Genomic DNA, 16,951 nt, shown 5'->3' with positions numbered 1-16,951 from the left:
CAAAATTTGAAATGTGATTCCTTAACAAGCCTTCAAATAATTTGCCCACCACAGATGTCAAATTTACTGGCCTATAATTGCCAGGCTGAGATCGTAATCCATTTTAAAATATTGGAATGACATCTGCTCTCCTCGAACCCATAGGTACCATACCAGATGAAAGCGAATTTGAGAAAATCAGAAATAGGGGCTGGTCTAAAACTGAACTCTCTTAGAACCCTGTATGCCATCTGGGCCGGGTGCCCTGTTTACATTAATTTTTATGAAAGTTTTATGAATCATATCCTGATTCAGTCACTGACTAGATTGAGCTGAGCCATCAGTGCAGCTATGAAGTGAGCCTGGGAACTCTCTGGCAAATCCACTATCATTCGTAGTTGCGCCAGGCGTATTTTCGCCAGCGCTATGCAAATTCACTAAAATCGGAAGTTGCGCTCAGGGGAAGCGTAAGGTTGCGAAGTTAATTTGCCAAGCACAGCGAAGTTACGCTAGCGATGCTTAATTTGCATATGGCGCCAAATTGAAGTTACAATGGAGGTATATGAAGCTTCACTACACAAGCCTGGGAAACCTTCAAAACAGCAAATAAAATTGTTATTTTGCCCTACACATGTGCCCACTGTATAGTTAAGGTGCCATGAGTTAGGAAATGTAGGGGGGAAGGAGGGTAGCCCCAAAAAATTTTGGGACTTAGAAATTTTTTTTACTTTTTTAGAATCAATCCCTATCTACTCTATTGCACTTCGCCTGGTCTGAGGTGGCGAAGGAAGTCTGGCGTAAAAGGTAGCGTTCCGAAAAATGCGCACGTCAGTGAATTTGCGTAGTTACGTCCGTTGTGAAAATTTGCCAGGCGTAAGGGTGCGAAGTAACACTACCGAATTTACACCAGCGTCCGTTAGTGAATCGGCGAATTAACGAAAATGCACTACGCTAGCGAATTCACTCTAGCGTTAGGCGCTTCGTCCTTTAGTGAATTTGCCCCTCTGACTCTTCTATTGTATACATTGAAAAAAAGAAGTGATTTAGCACATTTACCTTCTCTGTATCTGTTACAACCATGCTGGTACCATTATGTAAAGGAGCAACACTCTCAACCCACATCTTTTACTACTACCAATATATTTAAAAAAAGTTTTGGGGTTAGTCTTAACCTCAGCTACAATGTGCACCTATCTTTTCCTTCCGGATTGCTGTTTTACAGTTATTATACTGTATATATTTATTAAATGCAGCTCCTGTTCCAACAGACTTGTAGTTTTTAAATGCCTTTGTTATGTTTTGGGTAGCCGAGTATGAGTAGAGTATAACAGTGCTTTATTAGCAGGCTCTCATGCAACCATTACACACAGTAACTTCAACTTTCACTTTTAAGCTGTGCAGGACGCATGCACAGTATAAGTCTGAGCACAGTGACATCTACAGGCCATTTGTATAAACACCACAGCCTTTCTCTTCTTTCCTATTAACTTCTTTCCTTCTATATTAAGCCACATAGGTTGATTCTTAATGCTTTTACATTTACTGGAATGAACTCACAACTCGAATGGTTTCTATTTTAAGAAAAAACTCAAATGGAAAAAACTCATTAGCGAGTTCAGGGTTAACAACCTGAAGACCCAATTAATCGAGTTTTCGAGCAAAACCCTTAAAAAAACCTGCAAACATCATGAAGGCTATTAACATCTTCAAATGGTTTGAAGGGACCTCCGCCACTGATTTCTACATGACCATGACAGGTTTAAGATAGTGTATTTTTATATTCCAGGTATTTCCAGGGCCAGGGTATAATAGATCTTGAAAAATTTGAGTTTTTTTAAACTGAAAAAACTTTTTCTGACTCAAAAATACCCTCAAAAACTACATTTTTTGTGGAAAACACAACTTGACCTTTATAAATCTGCCCCTAAGTCTGCCAAAACTCATTTAAACATTAAATAATCCCATCAGGATTGTTTTGCCATGAATATAGATTACAAGGTATGGTTTTAATCTTACAGTGAAAAATGAACTTTAAGGGGTTGTTCACCTTTGGGTTAACTTTTAGTATTATGTAGAGAGTGATATTCTGAGGCAATTTGCAATTTTTCCTTTTTTATTTGTAGTTTTTGAGTTATTTCGCTTTTTGTTAAGCAGTTCTCCGGTTTGCAATTTAAGCAGTCTGGTTGTTAGGGTCCAACTTACCCTAGCAACCATGCATTGACTCAAATATGAATAGGAGAGGGCCTGAATAGAAAGATGACTAATAAAAAGTAGCAATAACAATACATTTGTAGCCTTACGTAGTTTTCTAGATGGGGTCAGTGAAAGATGGAAAGAGTCAGAAGTAAAAGGAAAAAAAAACTAGGGATGCACTGAATCCAGGATTCGGTTCGGGTTTCGGCCTTTTTCAGCAGGATTCGGCCGAATCCGAATCCTAATTTGCATATGCAAATTAGGGGCAGAGAGAAAATCGTGTGACTTTTTGTCACAGAACAACGAAGTAAAAAAAGTTTTCCCATTTCCAACCCTGATTTGCATATGCAAATTAGGATTCCGATTTGGTTTGGTATTCGGCCAAATTTCTCATGTAGGATTCAGGTCGTTCACCGAATCCAAAATAGCGGATTCGGTGCATCCCTAAAAAAAAATATAAAAAATAAATAATGAGGACCAATTGTAAAGTTTCTTAGAATTGTCCATTCTATAAAATACTAAAAGTTAACTTTAAGGTGAACCTCCACTTTAAAAATTAGAATTTGCGTAAAAAGGTACTATTTGGGAGATCGCTGTCCCATAATTTGGAGCTTTCTAGAAAAAGGGTTTCCAGAGAACGAATAGCGTACCTGTACCTGGACAAAATCTGGCATTCTAAATATCTTGGCCTGACACTGCCGCCATATACCGTAATGGCCATAGGATTGTTATAGCTTTCACTGCAGTGTGTGTCGAGGGGCTTATCCTGTAATTCTTGCTGGAATAAGAGAGAAATCTTGTTATACAAAAGATGGACAACTGTAAGCTGGAGCTGTCTTTATAAGCTTTCCCTTTTGCAGTCCAGACAATCACCTCGGGCACTTTCTTGTCACCTGCACTTCACATGGAATCTAGCAGTTGCTGGCTATTGTGAGACTCTCATTTGCTGGGGTGTAATGCTTGTTTTCTCAAAAAGGAATTATATGTATTAGTACCAACAAGGATTGCCACCGATGTTAACATAAAACGTCATTCCATACTTCTGTTAGTTCCCCAAAGAGCAGAAATCTTACATAATGAGGCCACCCACATCTTCCACCCTCTGTGGCTGACAGTGTGCTAATGCTCTTCATGGAAAAAGCGAAACCTCTCACAATTAAGCATTAGGGACATTCTGAGGAGTGAAGACTTTATACACAAACTTGTAACAGCTGGGAGGGCAGGGTTTATAGCTGAGCAAACATGTTAGGTTGATTCAGACATGTGTTTTGAGATTTCTGAAAATGGGCATTTGTATGGGAGCCATAATTAACATGATAGGCACTGAGCAAACACTTCATACCTCTTATACTTAAATTATAAACACTCCAATTTGACAGAAAGTTGGACAGGATTTTTCTTATTATTATTTATAAGATGGTTAATTCTCCAGTCCTTTAACCTCATCCTGTCTTTTGCACATTGCCTGTTTATTTAAACCAGTTCCTGAGTAACACGCAGTATATTTCTGTCCAAATACGGGGGTGATTTATTGATGCTTACTGTTATGTTTTGGGTAGCCGAGGATGAGTAGAGTATAACAGTGCTTTATTAGCAGAGTCATGCAGGTATTAAACAACTGTAAGCTTTCACTTTCACTTTTAAGATACCAGGAAGTATGCACAGTATAAGTATGAGCACAGTGACATCTACAGGCCATTTATATAAACACCACACTTACTGAGCGGGGATAAATTCTCACTGCTAGGTAAAACTTTACAGAGTCTTTCAGATCATGTAACAATGTATATAAATTCCACTTAATAGATCATATTGGTGTTCAACTGTTCAAAACACTCTGACTCATTCATATGAATGGACCCCAGCATCAGGTTTTGAAAAATATGTCAATTTGTTAAGAATTATCCTGATTACCAGGAAAATGTTTTCGGTCCGTTTGGAAAGCTCTGATGAACGAGCAAAATAATTTACCCCCAAAGTCTTTAAAAAGGCAATAACGCTCATTGCTCTGCACAGCAATGTTGTGACTCCCTCTTTTATTGATAATTACAAATATGAAGGGTGTCTTCTTAGAATAATCCATATAATATAGCTTTACTGGTAACCTAAGTAAATCACATCTACAGGGTTATATGTTAGCTGAAAATCCAAAAGAGCTATATGTTTTCCCCAAAGTACTGACTGAGCTGGTAAAGGCTATGTGTTTGTGCAGTCATTGATACCCTTAACCCTAAGGCTAATGGCCACTAATACTGACTTTCCCTTGAGTCATGGACTTTCTTAGTGACTTAATCATTTTACAGTAAAGGTATGGGACCCGCTATCCAGAAAGCTCTGAATTAAAGGAAGGCCATCTACCTTTGTAATAAAAAAATTTGAAACATATTTGCTTTTTCTCAAACAATAAAACAGTTCCTACTTAAAATGTAACAAATTCTTATTGGAGGAGAGAAACATTTATATTTGGTTTAATTAATGTTTAAGACATGGAGATCCAAATTACAGAAAGATCCATTATTCAGAAAACCACAGGATCCACGTCTTGTGGATACCAGGTCCCAACAGCACATACATATAGTGATGGGCGAATTTGCGCCGTTCCGCCCGAAAATGCGCAAATTTCGCGTGAAATTCGCGAAACATTTGCGAAACGGCGCCGGCGTCTCGCTTTTGACGCCGGTGAATTTATTCGCTGGCGGCGAATCACGCAAATTCGCCGCAAATTCACACCTGGCGAATAAATTCGCCCATCACTACATACATACAATTACTAGTGGACAATGAGACTACTGCCTAATCCAACTGGTCAGGTGACTGCTAAACCATCAGATTCAGCCTATATTGGAAGTTCTGGTTAGCAGTGTGTCCAGCCACTGTGCTCAGTTATCCTGACAGCCAGTCACTGTATGTATGGACTAAATAGTTGTATAAACTGACACTACTAGTTTGCCTCTAGTAATATACATACATTTTGTAAGTTTTCTTTCGTCTAATATTTTTACAAGAAAAGCTCCTCTTTAGCTTGTCTTCTTATTTCAAATAAGTTCTTTATCCCTCCCAGCAATTATTTTATTTGTATGTGTGTCATTAGCTGCTCATTAGCTGAACCCTAATGACTTTCTGTCTCTGTATGGCATAGGGTATGGCATACAGTTTGTACAAAATGTTCCTCCGCTGCTCCCATACTTTCACATTCCATCTGGTGATTTGTGCTAAATTCCCTCATACAGTGTGTCAGTCCTATGATTTTATTGCAGCAGCAAGTGGGAGCCAGTTCTTGGTCTGTAAAAGGTTCCTCTGCTCATACATTCTGACTTTATGAGCTTGGAAGTTGCTCTGTGTACTGTTTCCTCTAATAGAAGAGGAGATTACACCTCTTAATCTTCTAATCACACAATAATTAGGATATTATTGAGGTGTGGTGTTTATGTGACAGCATGCAATAAAGACCATTTTCTGTTTACTCCCTTGACAGATTGGTGGTTGGAGCCAGCTGTATCCATTACACAAGGCCTGTGAGTTCTTGCTGCTCATCTACTGCTGAAAGCTATATTGTTCCCAGCTTGTTAATTCACACCTTTGTTGTGTTTAGCAGTTTTTTTCTTTCTCCCTAATAAAAAGCTACACATTCAATACAGGCATTGTTAAAGGGAAATTAGCCCCCAAACTAAGTACATTTGTAATACTTAGCAACAGCATACAACTTCTTTAAAAGGGGCTTTTTTTTAAGTATTAAAGGAAAACTATACCCCCCAAACAATGTAGGTCTCTATTAAAAGATACTGAGTAAAACAGCTCATGTGTAAAACCCTGCTTCATGTAAATGAACCATTATCATAATAATATACTTTTTTAGTAGTATGTGCCATTGGGTAATCATAAATAGAAAATTGCCATTTTAAAAAATAAGGGCCGCCCCCTGAGATCGTAAGATTCACTGTGTACACATACAAACCACATGTAAGGTCACATGAGCCAATTAACAGACAGAGTTCTGCCTTTTGCTTCCTCACTTCTTCCTGTTACAGTTAGTGTTGTAGTATTTCTGGTCAGGTGATCTCTGAGGCACCAAACAGACCATCACAAAATGGTGGTTCAAGGCAAGAGATGTAAAAGGGCAATATTTATGTAAATATATATTCCAGTTTGGTAAGATTCTTTAATATGTCATTCAATTTGATATAAACTATCTGTTGCTTAAGTATTCATTTTGGGGGTATAGTTTTCCTTTAAGAGAAAAAGTTTTATTACATTCATTTTTTTCTGCTCAGCTTCCATTTAAATAGTAAGCTGCAGTGTTAGTTTTCACTAAGCTGCCAGTCTCAATCGGACTAGCAGCCTTTCTTTTCATCCCATAGCCCTCCTATTTTGTTATAATCACCATATTAGTAATTAGCTGGGGACCTTATCCGATTTTATTGTGGCTATGGACAGTCAAACTGGGTCATAAAAAAAATGTTGCATAGCTTATTAGGGAACGGCATTGTGTCTCTACAAGTATAAATAAGACTGACCGTCATGTTTTTTCTAGGGATGCACGGAATCCACTATTTGGGATTCGGCTGAATCCTCAAATTCTTGATGAAAGATTTGGCCGAATACTGAACCAAATCCTAATGGGAAAAAAATCTTATTTTTCGACCAGCCCCTAATTTACATATGCAAATTTGGATTCGGTTCGGCCAGGCACAAGGAATCGGCCGAATCCGAATCCTGCTGAAAAAGGCTGAATCCTGGCTGAATCCCGGACCAAATCCTGGATTTGGTGCATCCCTAGTTTTTTTCCTACAAAATTGTCAACTCAAAAATTCACTCTGCTCTTTGTTGCTGTAATTCTGTCCTCGAGGAACTTATGGAGAAGTCTCAGAGAGAACTTTGGCAGTTCATGACTTAACTTCTGTAATCAAAAAAACTATTTTCTTAAAATGTTTCATTTAAAATCTAAAAGCCAAGGAAACAAAGGGAGGAACATACTTATTGGTTTGTTCAGCAATCTAAATGCTAATGCATTTGTAGTTCTTCTCAAGTGATCTGCTGTTTCTTTCATGCTCAACTGTTTTTTTTTTTTTGCATGTGAATTTATATCAGCCTTCTGTTTTGTCCACATTCTCCATAACTGTATGGATAGATGTCTCATTGGAGTGTGCAGGGTTTTTGACAGGAATTGGACTTGACACAGCGGCCATGGCGAGGAGTATTCCGCTGAGAGGGTTTGATCAGGTGTGTAACTTTTGTTATATCTTATTTATATTTTTTATAGGGATAGTGCACTAAGATGTAAGGCTTGTTTTGCAAATCATGCAATGTAGTCAATAAGAGGTGAGCATTTTGCCTAACTGGGGACCAGTATTTCTCTGTTTCTCAAATCCAGACCATAACCAAAACAATTGTGACATTGTGGTTCATTTTCAATCTATTTGTTTGGAAAGGTTGCCAGATGAGCAAATCTCTGCCCAGTTTGCAACACTTGATCTTTTGGAAAGTAGACTAATGAGGAGGCATCCAGATTCCAGAGTGGTTTCATTAAAGGGGCTGTGTGAGTTTTGACCACTCTGTGTGGTGGCTTTTCCTGAAATAGACACTAACTTGGCTGCCATTTTATTAGACACCAGTGGGATCACCTGACTATAGCTCCCACCCTTCCCAGCTATAGTCAGGTGATCCCACTCGTGTCTAATAAAAGGGCGGCCAAGTTTGGGAGTTTTACTTTGAAAGCAGCAAGTAAGTTGCAGGTAAAACTTGGTCCCTTTCTAAAATGTATAATGAAGCAATAGAATTCTTAATGAATCAGATGAAAATTGAGCATAGGACTGGCCAGATATGGGATGACTTTGACGTAGTTGGCCAGCTTAAATATATTGCAATATATGGACAAACAATCCCTGTTTTGTTTAAAGGGTAAGGCATTTTTCAGTAGCAGTATACACAAAATGTGTCTGTCTTAAATATATTGATAAGGGGTTGAGTGCAGAGGATTCTTGTATTTGTCTATATATATATATATATATATATATATATATATATATATATATATATTCTTAAAAAAAATTCGTAATTTTTCAAACTTGTGCATCCAACGTTTCGACCCACATTAGGGCCTTTATCAAGGCCCTAATGTCCTTGATAAAGGCCCTAATGTGGGTCGAAACATTGGATGCACAAGTTTGAAAAATAAAGAAATTTTTGGTTCACTAACCAAGGTGTGCGGGTCCTCTTGAACTCTACATAAATATTTTGACCCAGCACCCACGTTCATGGAAGACTGGTTCAGAGTGCAAGCGTCTGATTCAGGTTATATATATATATATATATATATATATATATATATATATATATATATATATATATATATATATATATATATATAAAGGCTTGAGCACACACTTAGAAAAAACTTACACCTGGGTGCAAAACAGGACGGCTTGTCTATTAATATATATATATATATATATATAGACAAATACATATAGACAAATACATAGTGAATAAAGTACCCCCTCTTGTAAAATATAAGCATATTATATGTTACTGAGGAGTTTTTATACAGGTCATGGAACTCCGAGGTAATTTCTATATGAGACTACTGATTGCATATGGGCAATATTATATTATTCTATTTTTAATCTATCTTTATTGTATGTTCAGGCTTTATTTTTATTTTATTTTTCTTTGTGCTGTATACTCCTTTCCACGCTCCTTGACACCTGATGACATCACCACTTTTGTTTTCCCGCCTCTTGGGGTTTAAATGTTTGGTCTTCACTGTGTGTTGCACTTTGAGAAAGGCTATAGGATTAGCCGAAACGTCAGTTATTTATTTTCAATAAATGTCACCGTTTTTTTTTTTGTATCTTAACACTTGTGAGTGCTAGCCTCTCTCCAGGATATATATATATATATATATATATATATATAATAATAATTTCTTGGAGTGCCCGCACCTCTGACAGTAGTTGATTGGAGGTGCTTGATCAATATTTGTGATATAAGTGATGAAGGATCCGCACTCTCATTTTCAAAGTATAACAACTTTTATTTATCGCATTACAATCCGACGTTTCGGTCCCTCCTGGGGACCTTTCTCAAGGATATGAGAAAGGTCCCCAGGAGGGACCGAAACTTCGGATTGTAATGCGATAAATAAAAGTTGTTATACTTTGAAAATGAGAGTGCGGATCCTTCATCACTTATATATATATATATATATATATATATATATATATATATATATATATACACACACACACATCTGGAAACAAAGAAAACACCACCAAGAGTCTTTGCTGAAAAAATATATTGTATTATGGCATGGTATGCCCAACGACGTTTCGGTAGTACCTTGAAAAAGGTCCCAATAGGGACCGAAATGTCAGTTGGGCATACCATGCCATAATACAATATATTTTTTCAGCAAAGACCCTTGGTGCTGTTTTCTTTGTTTCCAGATGCATATGCTCAATGTAACATGCACAAGAGCAGCTACGAGGTAGCTTTTTGGAATATGGTGATGTCCTATTTGAACTTTGTGTGTGTATATATATATATATATATTTATATATATATATATATATATATATATATATATATATATATATATATATATATATATATATATATATATATATATAAATAATGTTACCATCCCATGTGGAGAAGTTAGAGAATGGAAGTCACCTGGAAGAACACAGAGTCTGTGAATGTATGACACAGTTATGTGGGCTGTAGGTAAGGTGACTTTTTCTATACACAGGGTACATGTTTATAACAAAATATACATTTCTGCTTTTTCACAGATATTTCTTATTATTGAAAAATTGGACTAATAGCAGACAATTTTAGACAGCTTTAATCAATATTTTTCTCAGACTGTATTGTGCACAGTTGAATAGTCATTCTAAAGGGTCCTCACAAGAACATTTTTTTTGTGCTTAAAGTCTCCAACAATGACAATATCAAAGTGTTTTATCCAAGCTGGTAGAACATGGAAGCATATTTAGTGACATACTAAATTCAAACAGTTAGATTTGGTATCAAGGATTTTCATTTTCCTCACCACCTTTTCCTGCATAGGCAATAAACACACACACACACACACACACACACGTAAATAATTGTAATAGAATATCTGTCAATCATCTGCTCAAAAGAGTTTACATTTTTTGCTGCCTTATTCTGATGAAGTTCATAAAAAAGTGCATCTGTCTGTCAGGTGACTGCAAGGTCAAGGGCTAGGGTATAGCTTTACTTGCTTAAACATGCTAGCTTTACTGAAATGGTCACGTCACGTGTTTCTACTTGTCTTCGTGTTTAACTGCAGTAATGCTAATTACATTTAAATCATAACAAAACTGAAGCTTACACCATTGTATAAGAAATTCTTATGTTATTACATGATACACAAAAGTATCAGCCAGTACTCATTCGAGGTGTAGGTCTAAGGTAAGTAGTGGATCGGCCAATATACAATCGCAGCTGAGATCCAATTAATTCTCATCCCTTTTAACTACATGTGTTTATGAGCTGGAAGCTGTCGTGATTCAGGGCCAGGAAGGCAGACTAAATTTATATGTTATAAATGTGTAATAACATAAGGATTTGCACTTTAACAAAGGCTACAACATAAAGGCCCAAAGTGTAAAAGTCTTTTGTTTAAGTAACATGCAAAAAAATTTACATGTTATTTAAATAAAATACTTTTTTACTTTTGGCCTGTAAGTTGGAGTATTTGTAGGAGTGCATGTCCGTATGTTATTAAGGTGGTCCTTGATCCAATAGAAAAATCAAACCTGCCCAATTTACATCAGGTCAATTTTTTGCCAGCCATCGATCAGATAGGCCTATCAGAGGGCCCCATACATGGGCCTGAAGGAGCTCAATCAGCAGTTTAATCTTCTCAAATATGGCAGCTCTATCTGTGCTACTGCATCAGATTTTAATGAGAAATTCCTAGAGGGAAGCGATGTTTAAATATGGCAGCTCAAATTCTCAGCAACAATAGTCGTTAAAGTGAACTGCTTTTCTGCCCCACACAGTTTCATCAACATTATAGGTTCTATTTACATGCAACACAATTTGTATAATATGTAAAGCTGTAACAAGCCTGAAGACAGTACTTCAGTTAGCAATGAAATGTATCATCTCAAATTCATTCTTTAATCGGTAAAGTCCTGAAGGCTGGCCACAAAAGTACAATAGACAGCAGTCCCTGCACTACAGAGCCTACACTGACTGGGGCAAATGAAGATTGTTGTTTTTTAAAAAAAAAATCTGTATAAATAATTTCAGCAATTCAATGTAATCCTATTTCTTCAGAATTTCATTGATATCTGTCACAGGGGTTTGTGGTATATTTTATCACCAGTACAATGAAACAGTGAAACAGAAACTTGTTCCGAGGGCCACGCTTTGATAAGTGCCACATGTTTCAAGATCCTTCTGAGCTCCCACGGGGATAATACTCCTGAATCTTTACAGTGGGGGAGTTTAACCCCTGCACCAGAGAACAAGCCCTAATAGCCCCCTGATCTTTCCATTAATCAGAACACTGCTATCTGTTAAGTACTGTGCTCGTTTTATTGCTAGGAAAGAAGTGCCAACAGCAAGAAAGTGAACCATTCCTTTAATATAACTGTAAATGTGGGAAACTGATTAGTTTATTTTCACACATCATCATGTCTGGAGCAAAGCTTTATAAATATAAGGGTATTTTTTGTAATAATAGGGTATTGTAATTCTGCTAAGGCTCAGCAATATATTTAGGTCCAGTGCTACCCTAGGCACCAGACCAAACAGCATTCCCCACATACGGAAGTGACATCAAGTGCACCGCTGCGCATTACTTCAATTCCAGCATATGTCTTATTCTGGCACACCATCCTGCATGCGCTATACCCAGGGCCGCCATCAGGGGGGGACAAGTGTCCTGGGCCCGGGCATGAAGGAGGGCCCGGCAGTGCTGAAGTTTTGAAAAGAGCCGGGCCCCCCTTGTGAGCACCGAAGCCGTGCTTGCGGCCAGCCGAACAGCCGAAGGACCCAAAGCCACGGAAACAGCCGAAGCCGAACTCCCTAAGCGGCGAAAAGACCCGAAGTCACGAAAACAGCCTAAATTGAAGTCCTGAAGCGGCGAAAAAACCCGAAGCCACGAAAACAGCCGAACTCCCTAAGCGGCGAAAAGACCAGAAGTCACCAAAACAGCCTAAATTGAAGTCCTGAAGCTGCGAAAAGACCCAAAATCACGAAAGGAGGGGAAGTTGAAGTGCTGAAGCCACTAGTTCAATTCTACTGAACACCAATGTAAGATTTTATTTTTTTTTTAATCCCCTGGCCTCCAATGTATTATTTCAACATTCTATAGGCCCCTGCCACCAATGTTTTTTTTAAAAAAAATTTTGGGGCCCCAATTTTTTTTAACTTGTAAGGGGGGCCCTGGCGCCTATATTTTTTTAAAAAAATATTTTTTGGGGCCCCATTTTTTTTAACTTGTAAGGGGGGCCCTGGTGCCAAAGTTTTATTAAAAAATATTTTTTGGGGCCCCAATATTTTTTAACTTGTAAGGGGGGCCCTGGCGCCAAAGTTTTTTTTAAAAATATTTTTTGGGGCCCCAATTTTTTTTAACTTGTAAGGGGGGCCCTGGCACCAATGTTTTTTTTTTTTAACTTATAAGGGGGCCATGACCATCAATAGCTTTTTATAACTTGTGTGTGGGGGGTTACTTTTTTAGCACTGATGTCTGTGTGGTATTTAGGCGGGATGGAGTGGGGCTTAGGTGGAGTGGGTGGGATCTGGGGTGGGGCTTGGGTGCTAATGTGGGCGGGGCCAAGGGGGCCCTGAAAATTTTGTTGTACGGGGGCCCGTGATTTCTAATGGCGGCCTTGGCTATACCCCTGACCTAAATCTGGTGGCGGAGCTGGGGGGGATTATCTTTACATTTTTCTCAAACAAATGTATTTATTGTGATGGCACCGAGGGCCACCCCTCAAAAGCTGCCACCCTAGACACAGGCCCTCGGGTGCCTATCAATAAATACAGCCTTGCTTATGTAGAATAATTAGAAATAGATATTTAGAGAAACTAAACAATGGCTTGATGAATAAAACAAGTACAGTTTCTTCTCTGCATGGTTCATCTATGCAAGGTATCGTTTGATATTTTCAAGAAAGCATTACACATCTTTTTTCGCCAAAGAGCATTGTTTTATTGGAACCTGTTATTTATCCATTACTGTATGGATCAGACAGTGTGGCAGCTGCTAAGCTGGGACCTTCATATGTTGGTTCAGCTTTCTGATAGAATGTGCCAGTTTTTAATAGTACCATAGAAGCACCTGATGGGGCTCACCTACTGTATGGTTTTTTTTTTTAAAGGGTTACTGTCATGATTTGTATGATTTAATTTTTATTTCTAAATTACACTGTTTACATAGCAGATAATTCACTTTACTATTTAAAATGTTATTCTTGAACCAAAAAAATTTTTTTTTTAGCTGTAATATTGGTAAGGAGGAAGCCATCTCAGTGCAATGTAACTGATTCTGAGCTATGAGAAGGAGCCCGCACTTCACTTCATGGTACTGCTTTGAGACAGCTATTGTTTCTCCCCTTCCCATTTTATTATACCACAACTCTAGGTCGTGTCTGCAGTACTAAAAAGCAAGCAGGTAACAAGCAGGGGTTTTATGGTGCTATTCTTGTGTTTACCACTAGGTGGGGGTATAACTTTTATCAATGCAAACAAATCCTTTAGCAGAGGTGCCAAGTAGCTGCTATCTGGTTAGCTGGCCATTGTTCTGTTGATAGGCTACTCATGGGCTGCTGGGGAGGGGGATGATATCACTAGAACTTGCACTGTATCAGTAAAGAGTGACTGAAGTTTCTCAGAGCACAAGTCACATGACTTGAGGGCTCCTGGGAAACTGACAATATGTATAGCCCCATGCAAATTTTCAAAATTAAATATAAAGAAATCTTTTTAAAATAAATGGATTTCATATGTCTGCTGGAGCAGCACTATTAACTGATGAGTTTTGAATAAAAAACATGTTTTCCCGATAACAGCGATCCTTTATGTTAACTATGATAGTATGTGTGCAGTGCATCAGTACTTGTTACAGAATGGCCATCACAAACTACTCTGAAATACATTCATTGAAACAGGTTTCATGATCACAAGAACACAGTGCTGACAGACAACAGAGATGTTACTAGTTATTGGATTTTCTAGTAACAGGAAAGACTTTGAGAAAAACATATAATAGAATGTACCACCATATCTCTTGGTTTAAAACATCACCACCACACTTTTTTCTATTGAAATGAAGGCTGTGGTATACCATGCTATTTCAAAAGAAAGCTTTCTTCATCTGTGTGATTATGCAGCATGACATATTGAGCTTCTACGTCACTTATAGCTAAGCTGCACAGAGCTACAAGGATACAAGGCACTCTCTACCTGGATCGTAAGTTTTGCAGGAAGGTTATGTGTTGCAAAAAAGAGGGCTAGAAAAGAGCACGAGCTATGTTAAAAGATTGCAGCTGGAGTTCATAGAGCCACAACAGACATATGGATAAATACAAATATTATTTTATTGGAAAACATATGAGAATTCTTCCACAATTTCCCACTTAGTGTGGAAAGTGCAAAAAAAAATAAAGACTGCAATTGGCCACTTTTTTTTCACTTTGTCCACATGTGCGTTATACAGATACAGCAGGAGGTGCAGGGTGCATCAGGGGTGGTGTGTGCCACTTGAAGCTGCTCTTCACAAAGAGCTCTCCCCCCCCCACCCGATGGTGTACAGCCAACCTTACACATCTCATGCTCTTAATTATAGGCTATGTAACACTATGGAGTATATTTATGAAAGAGTGAAGTTAGAGGTCGCCACAGTCCTCTAGAGTGAAAATCTGCATCTCTCCATTACTTTATATGGGATTTTTAAAAGTATTTATCAATGAAGTATTCAATCAAAGTTCATCCTTTGATAAATACACTGTTCAAAATCCCATAGAAATGAATGGAGAGTGGCAGAATTTCACTCAAGAGGACTGTGGCGACCTCTAACATCCCTCTTTCATAAATATACCCCTATGTATTTTATTCCCTCCAGGGAGCAGATTCACTAACCTGAAAAGTTGCCAGCGACCGATTTGCACCCATAGCCATACTTTGCCAGGCGATAATTCGTTCAGACAACTTCGCCAATGCGAGCAATTCAAAGCGAAGATGCACTAGCATTCATTTCTGCCTAGTACAAGTTTACAAGAGGTCTTGCGCTCAGGTTAATTTGCATACGGCGGGAAATTTAAAGCTGAATGGAAGTCTTTATGTTATATGTTGCAGCAAATACATTAGATTTCCACTGTTAATTACACATGTCCAGGGAACCTTAATAAAGACATTAGAGTTGTTGTTATAATGCCCTACACATGAGCTCACTGTATAATTAATGTTCCATATGTTGTAATATGCAGGCTATTATTTTGAAAAAAGGAAGACACCAGTGTTTTTTGAACTTTGATGCTTTTTCCACTAAAGAATATGATGTAAGTAACAGAAGACCGAGGAAGATCTATGCACGCCAGTGCATTTCACCTGGTCTGAGCTGGCGAAGGCAAAGAGGTAACGTACAGTAAATTCCGCATTTTAGTGAATTTGCGGAGTAACATCGGTTCGCCAGAGCTTGTGGCTAATTTTTGGCAAAACGAGACGGGTTAAATTCGCCCAAGCCTAATCATTTTTATGAATGTAGGCCTGACAATTTTGCAGCATTGAAAATATACTAAAGGAATGTGTGTATGCTCCAGTTACTGGAACTGGAGCATATATGACATGCTCTAATAGTATTTAATGAAAATAGGAACTATGCAATGTGTTTTTAGTCATAAATCAAGACCACAATACGGTTCTGTAATATTTAGCAATAGATATAATATTTAGCACTAAAATCACTATATATATATATATATATATATATATATATATATATATATATATATATATATATATATATATATATATATATATATATATATATATACAGAGTTCAGGGCTACTGCCCACCCACACTCCTATCTAAGTTTCATGCCCGGTGCTATATATTGACTTAAAAGACCAGTAACATAAAAAAGATTTTAAAAAATGTGCTTCTACTTAACGGAAAAAAAAACACCAAGACAGTTTTAACTTTTAATTCACAAAGTTTTTATTAAGAAATTACTTACCGATTCTCTGCCTCCGCTCCTCTTCAGAAACGGAGACAGGGCGCCGATCCATTGTGCGGCGTTCCATTTCTCCTCCCTTCTATAGGAGATAGCCAGGGAGGAGAAATCAAGCTTCGCATGATGAATCGTCGCCCTAACGCCGTTTCTGAAGAGGAGCGCAAGCAGAGAATCAGTAAGTAATTTCTTAATAAAGACTTTGCGAATTTAAATTTAAAACTGCCTTGTGGGTTTTTTCATTAAGTAGAAACTAATTTTTTCTAAAAAAAATTTTTTGTTACTGGTCCTTTAATAAAGACTAATTCTGAAGAACAGGTGTGCACTTGCATATACTTGCTTATCTCTCTCTCTCTCTCTCTCTCTCTCTCTCTCTCTCTCTCTATCGATAGATAGATAGATAGATAGATAGATAGATAGATAGATAGATAGATAGATAGATAGATAGATAGATATAATATTATGTGTATTATTTTCAACTGATTATGGTTCACAGTTTCTGAACTTGTTCATGCATGTAGGTTTGGCAACAATATGTGTTGCATTATATAAAATGGGATTGCCAT

The 16,951-nt window shown here is 37.7% G+C and overlaps 1 protein-coding gene across 1 annotated transcript in view; it reads left to right on the top strand.

The window, feature by feature from the left end:
* Positions 1-7,356: 7,356 nt before the first annotated feature.
* The window catches only part of txnrd2.l (thioredoxin reductase 2, mitochondrial), a 30,208-nt gene continuing 20,613 nt past the window's right edge, over positions 7,357-16,951 (top strand). Inside the window, 1 exon segment of the mRNA XM_041585003.1 lies at positions 7,357-7,392. Within this exon segment, the coding sequence (XP_041440937.1) occupies positions 7,357-7,392 (36 nt within the window).

This window comes from Xenopus laevis, chromosome 1L (assembly GCF_017654675.1).
Source record: "Xenopus laevis strain J_2021 chromosome 1L, Xenopus_laevis_v10.1, whole genome shotgun sequence".
NCBI lineage: Eukaryota > Metazoa > Chordata > Amphibia > Anura > Pipidae > Xenopus > Xenopus laevis.
The sequence above is the reverse complement of the archived record's forward strand: the minus strand, read 5'-3'. Positions and strand labels throughout refer to the sequence as shown.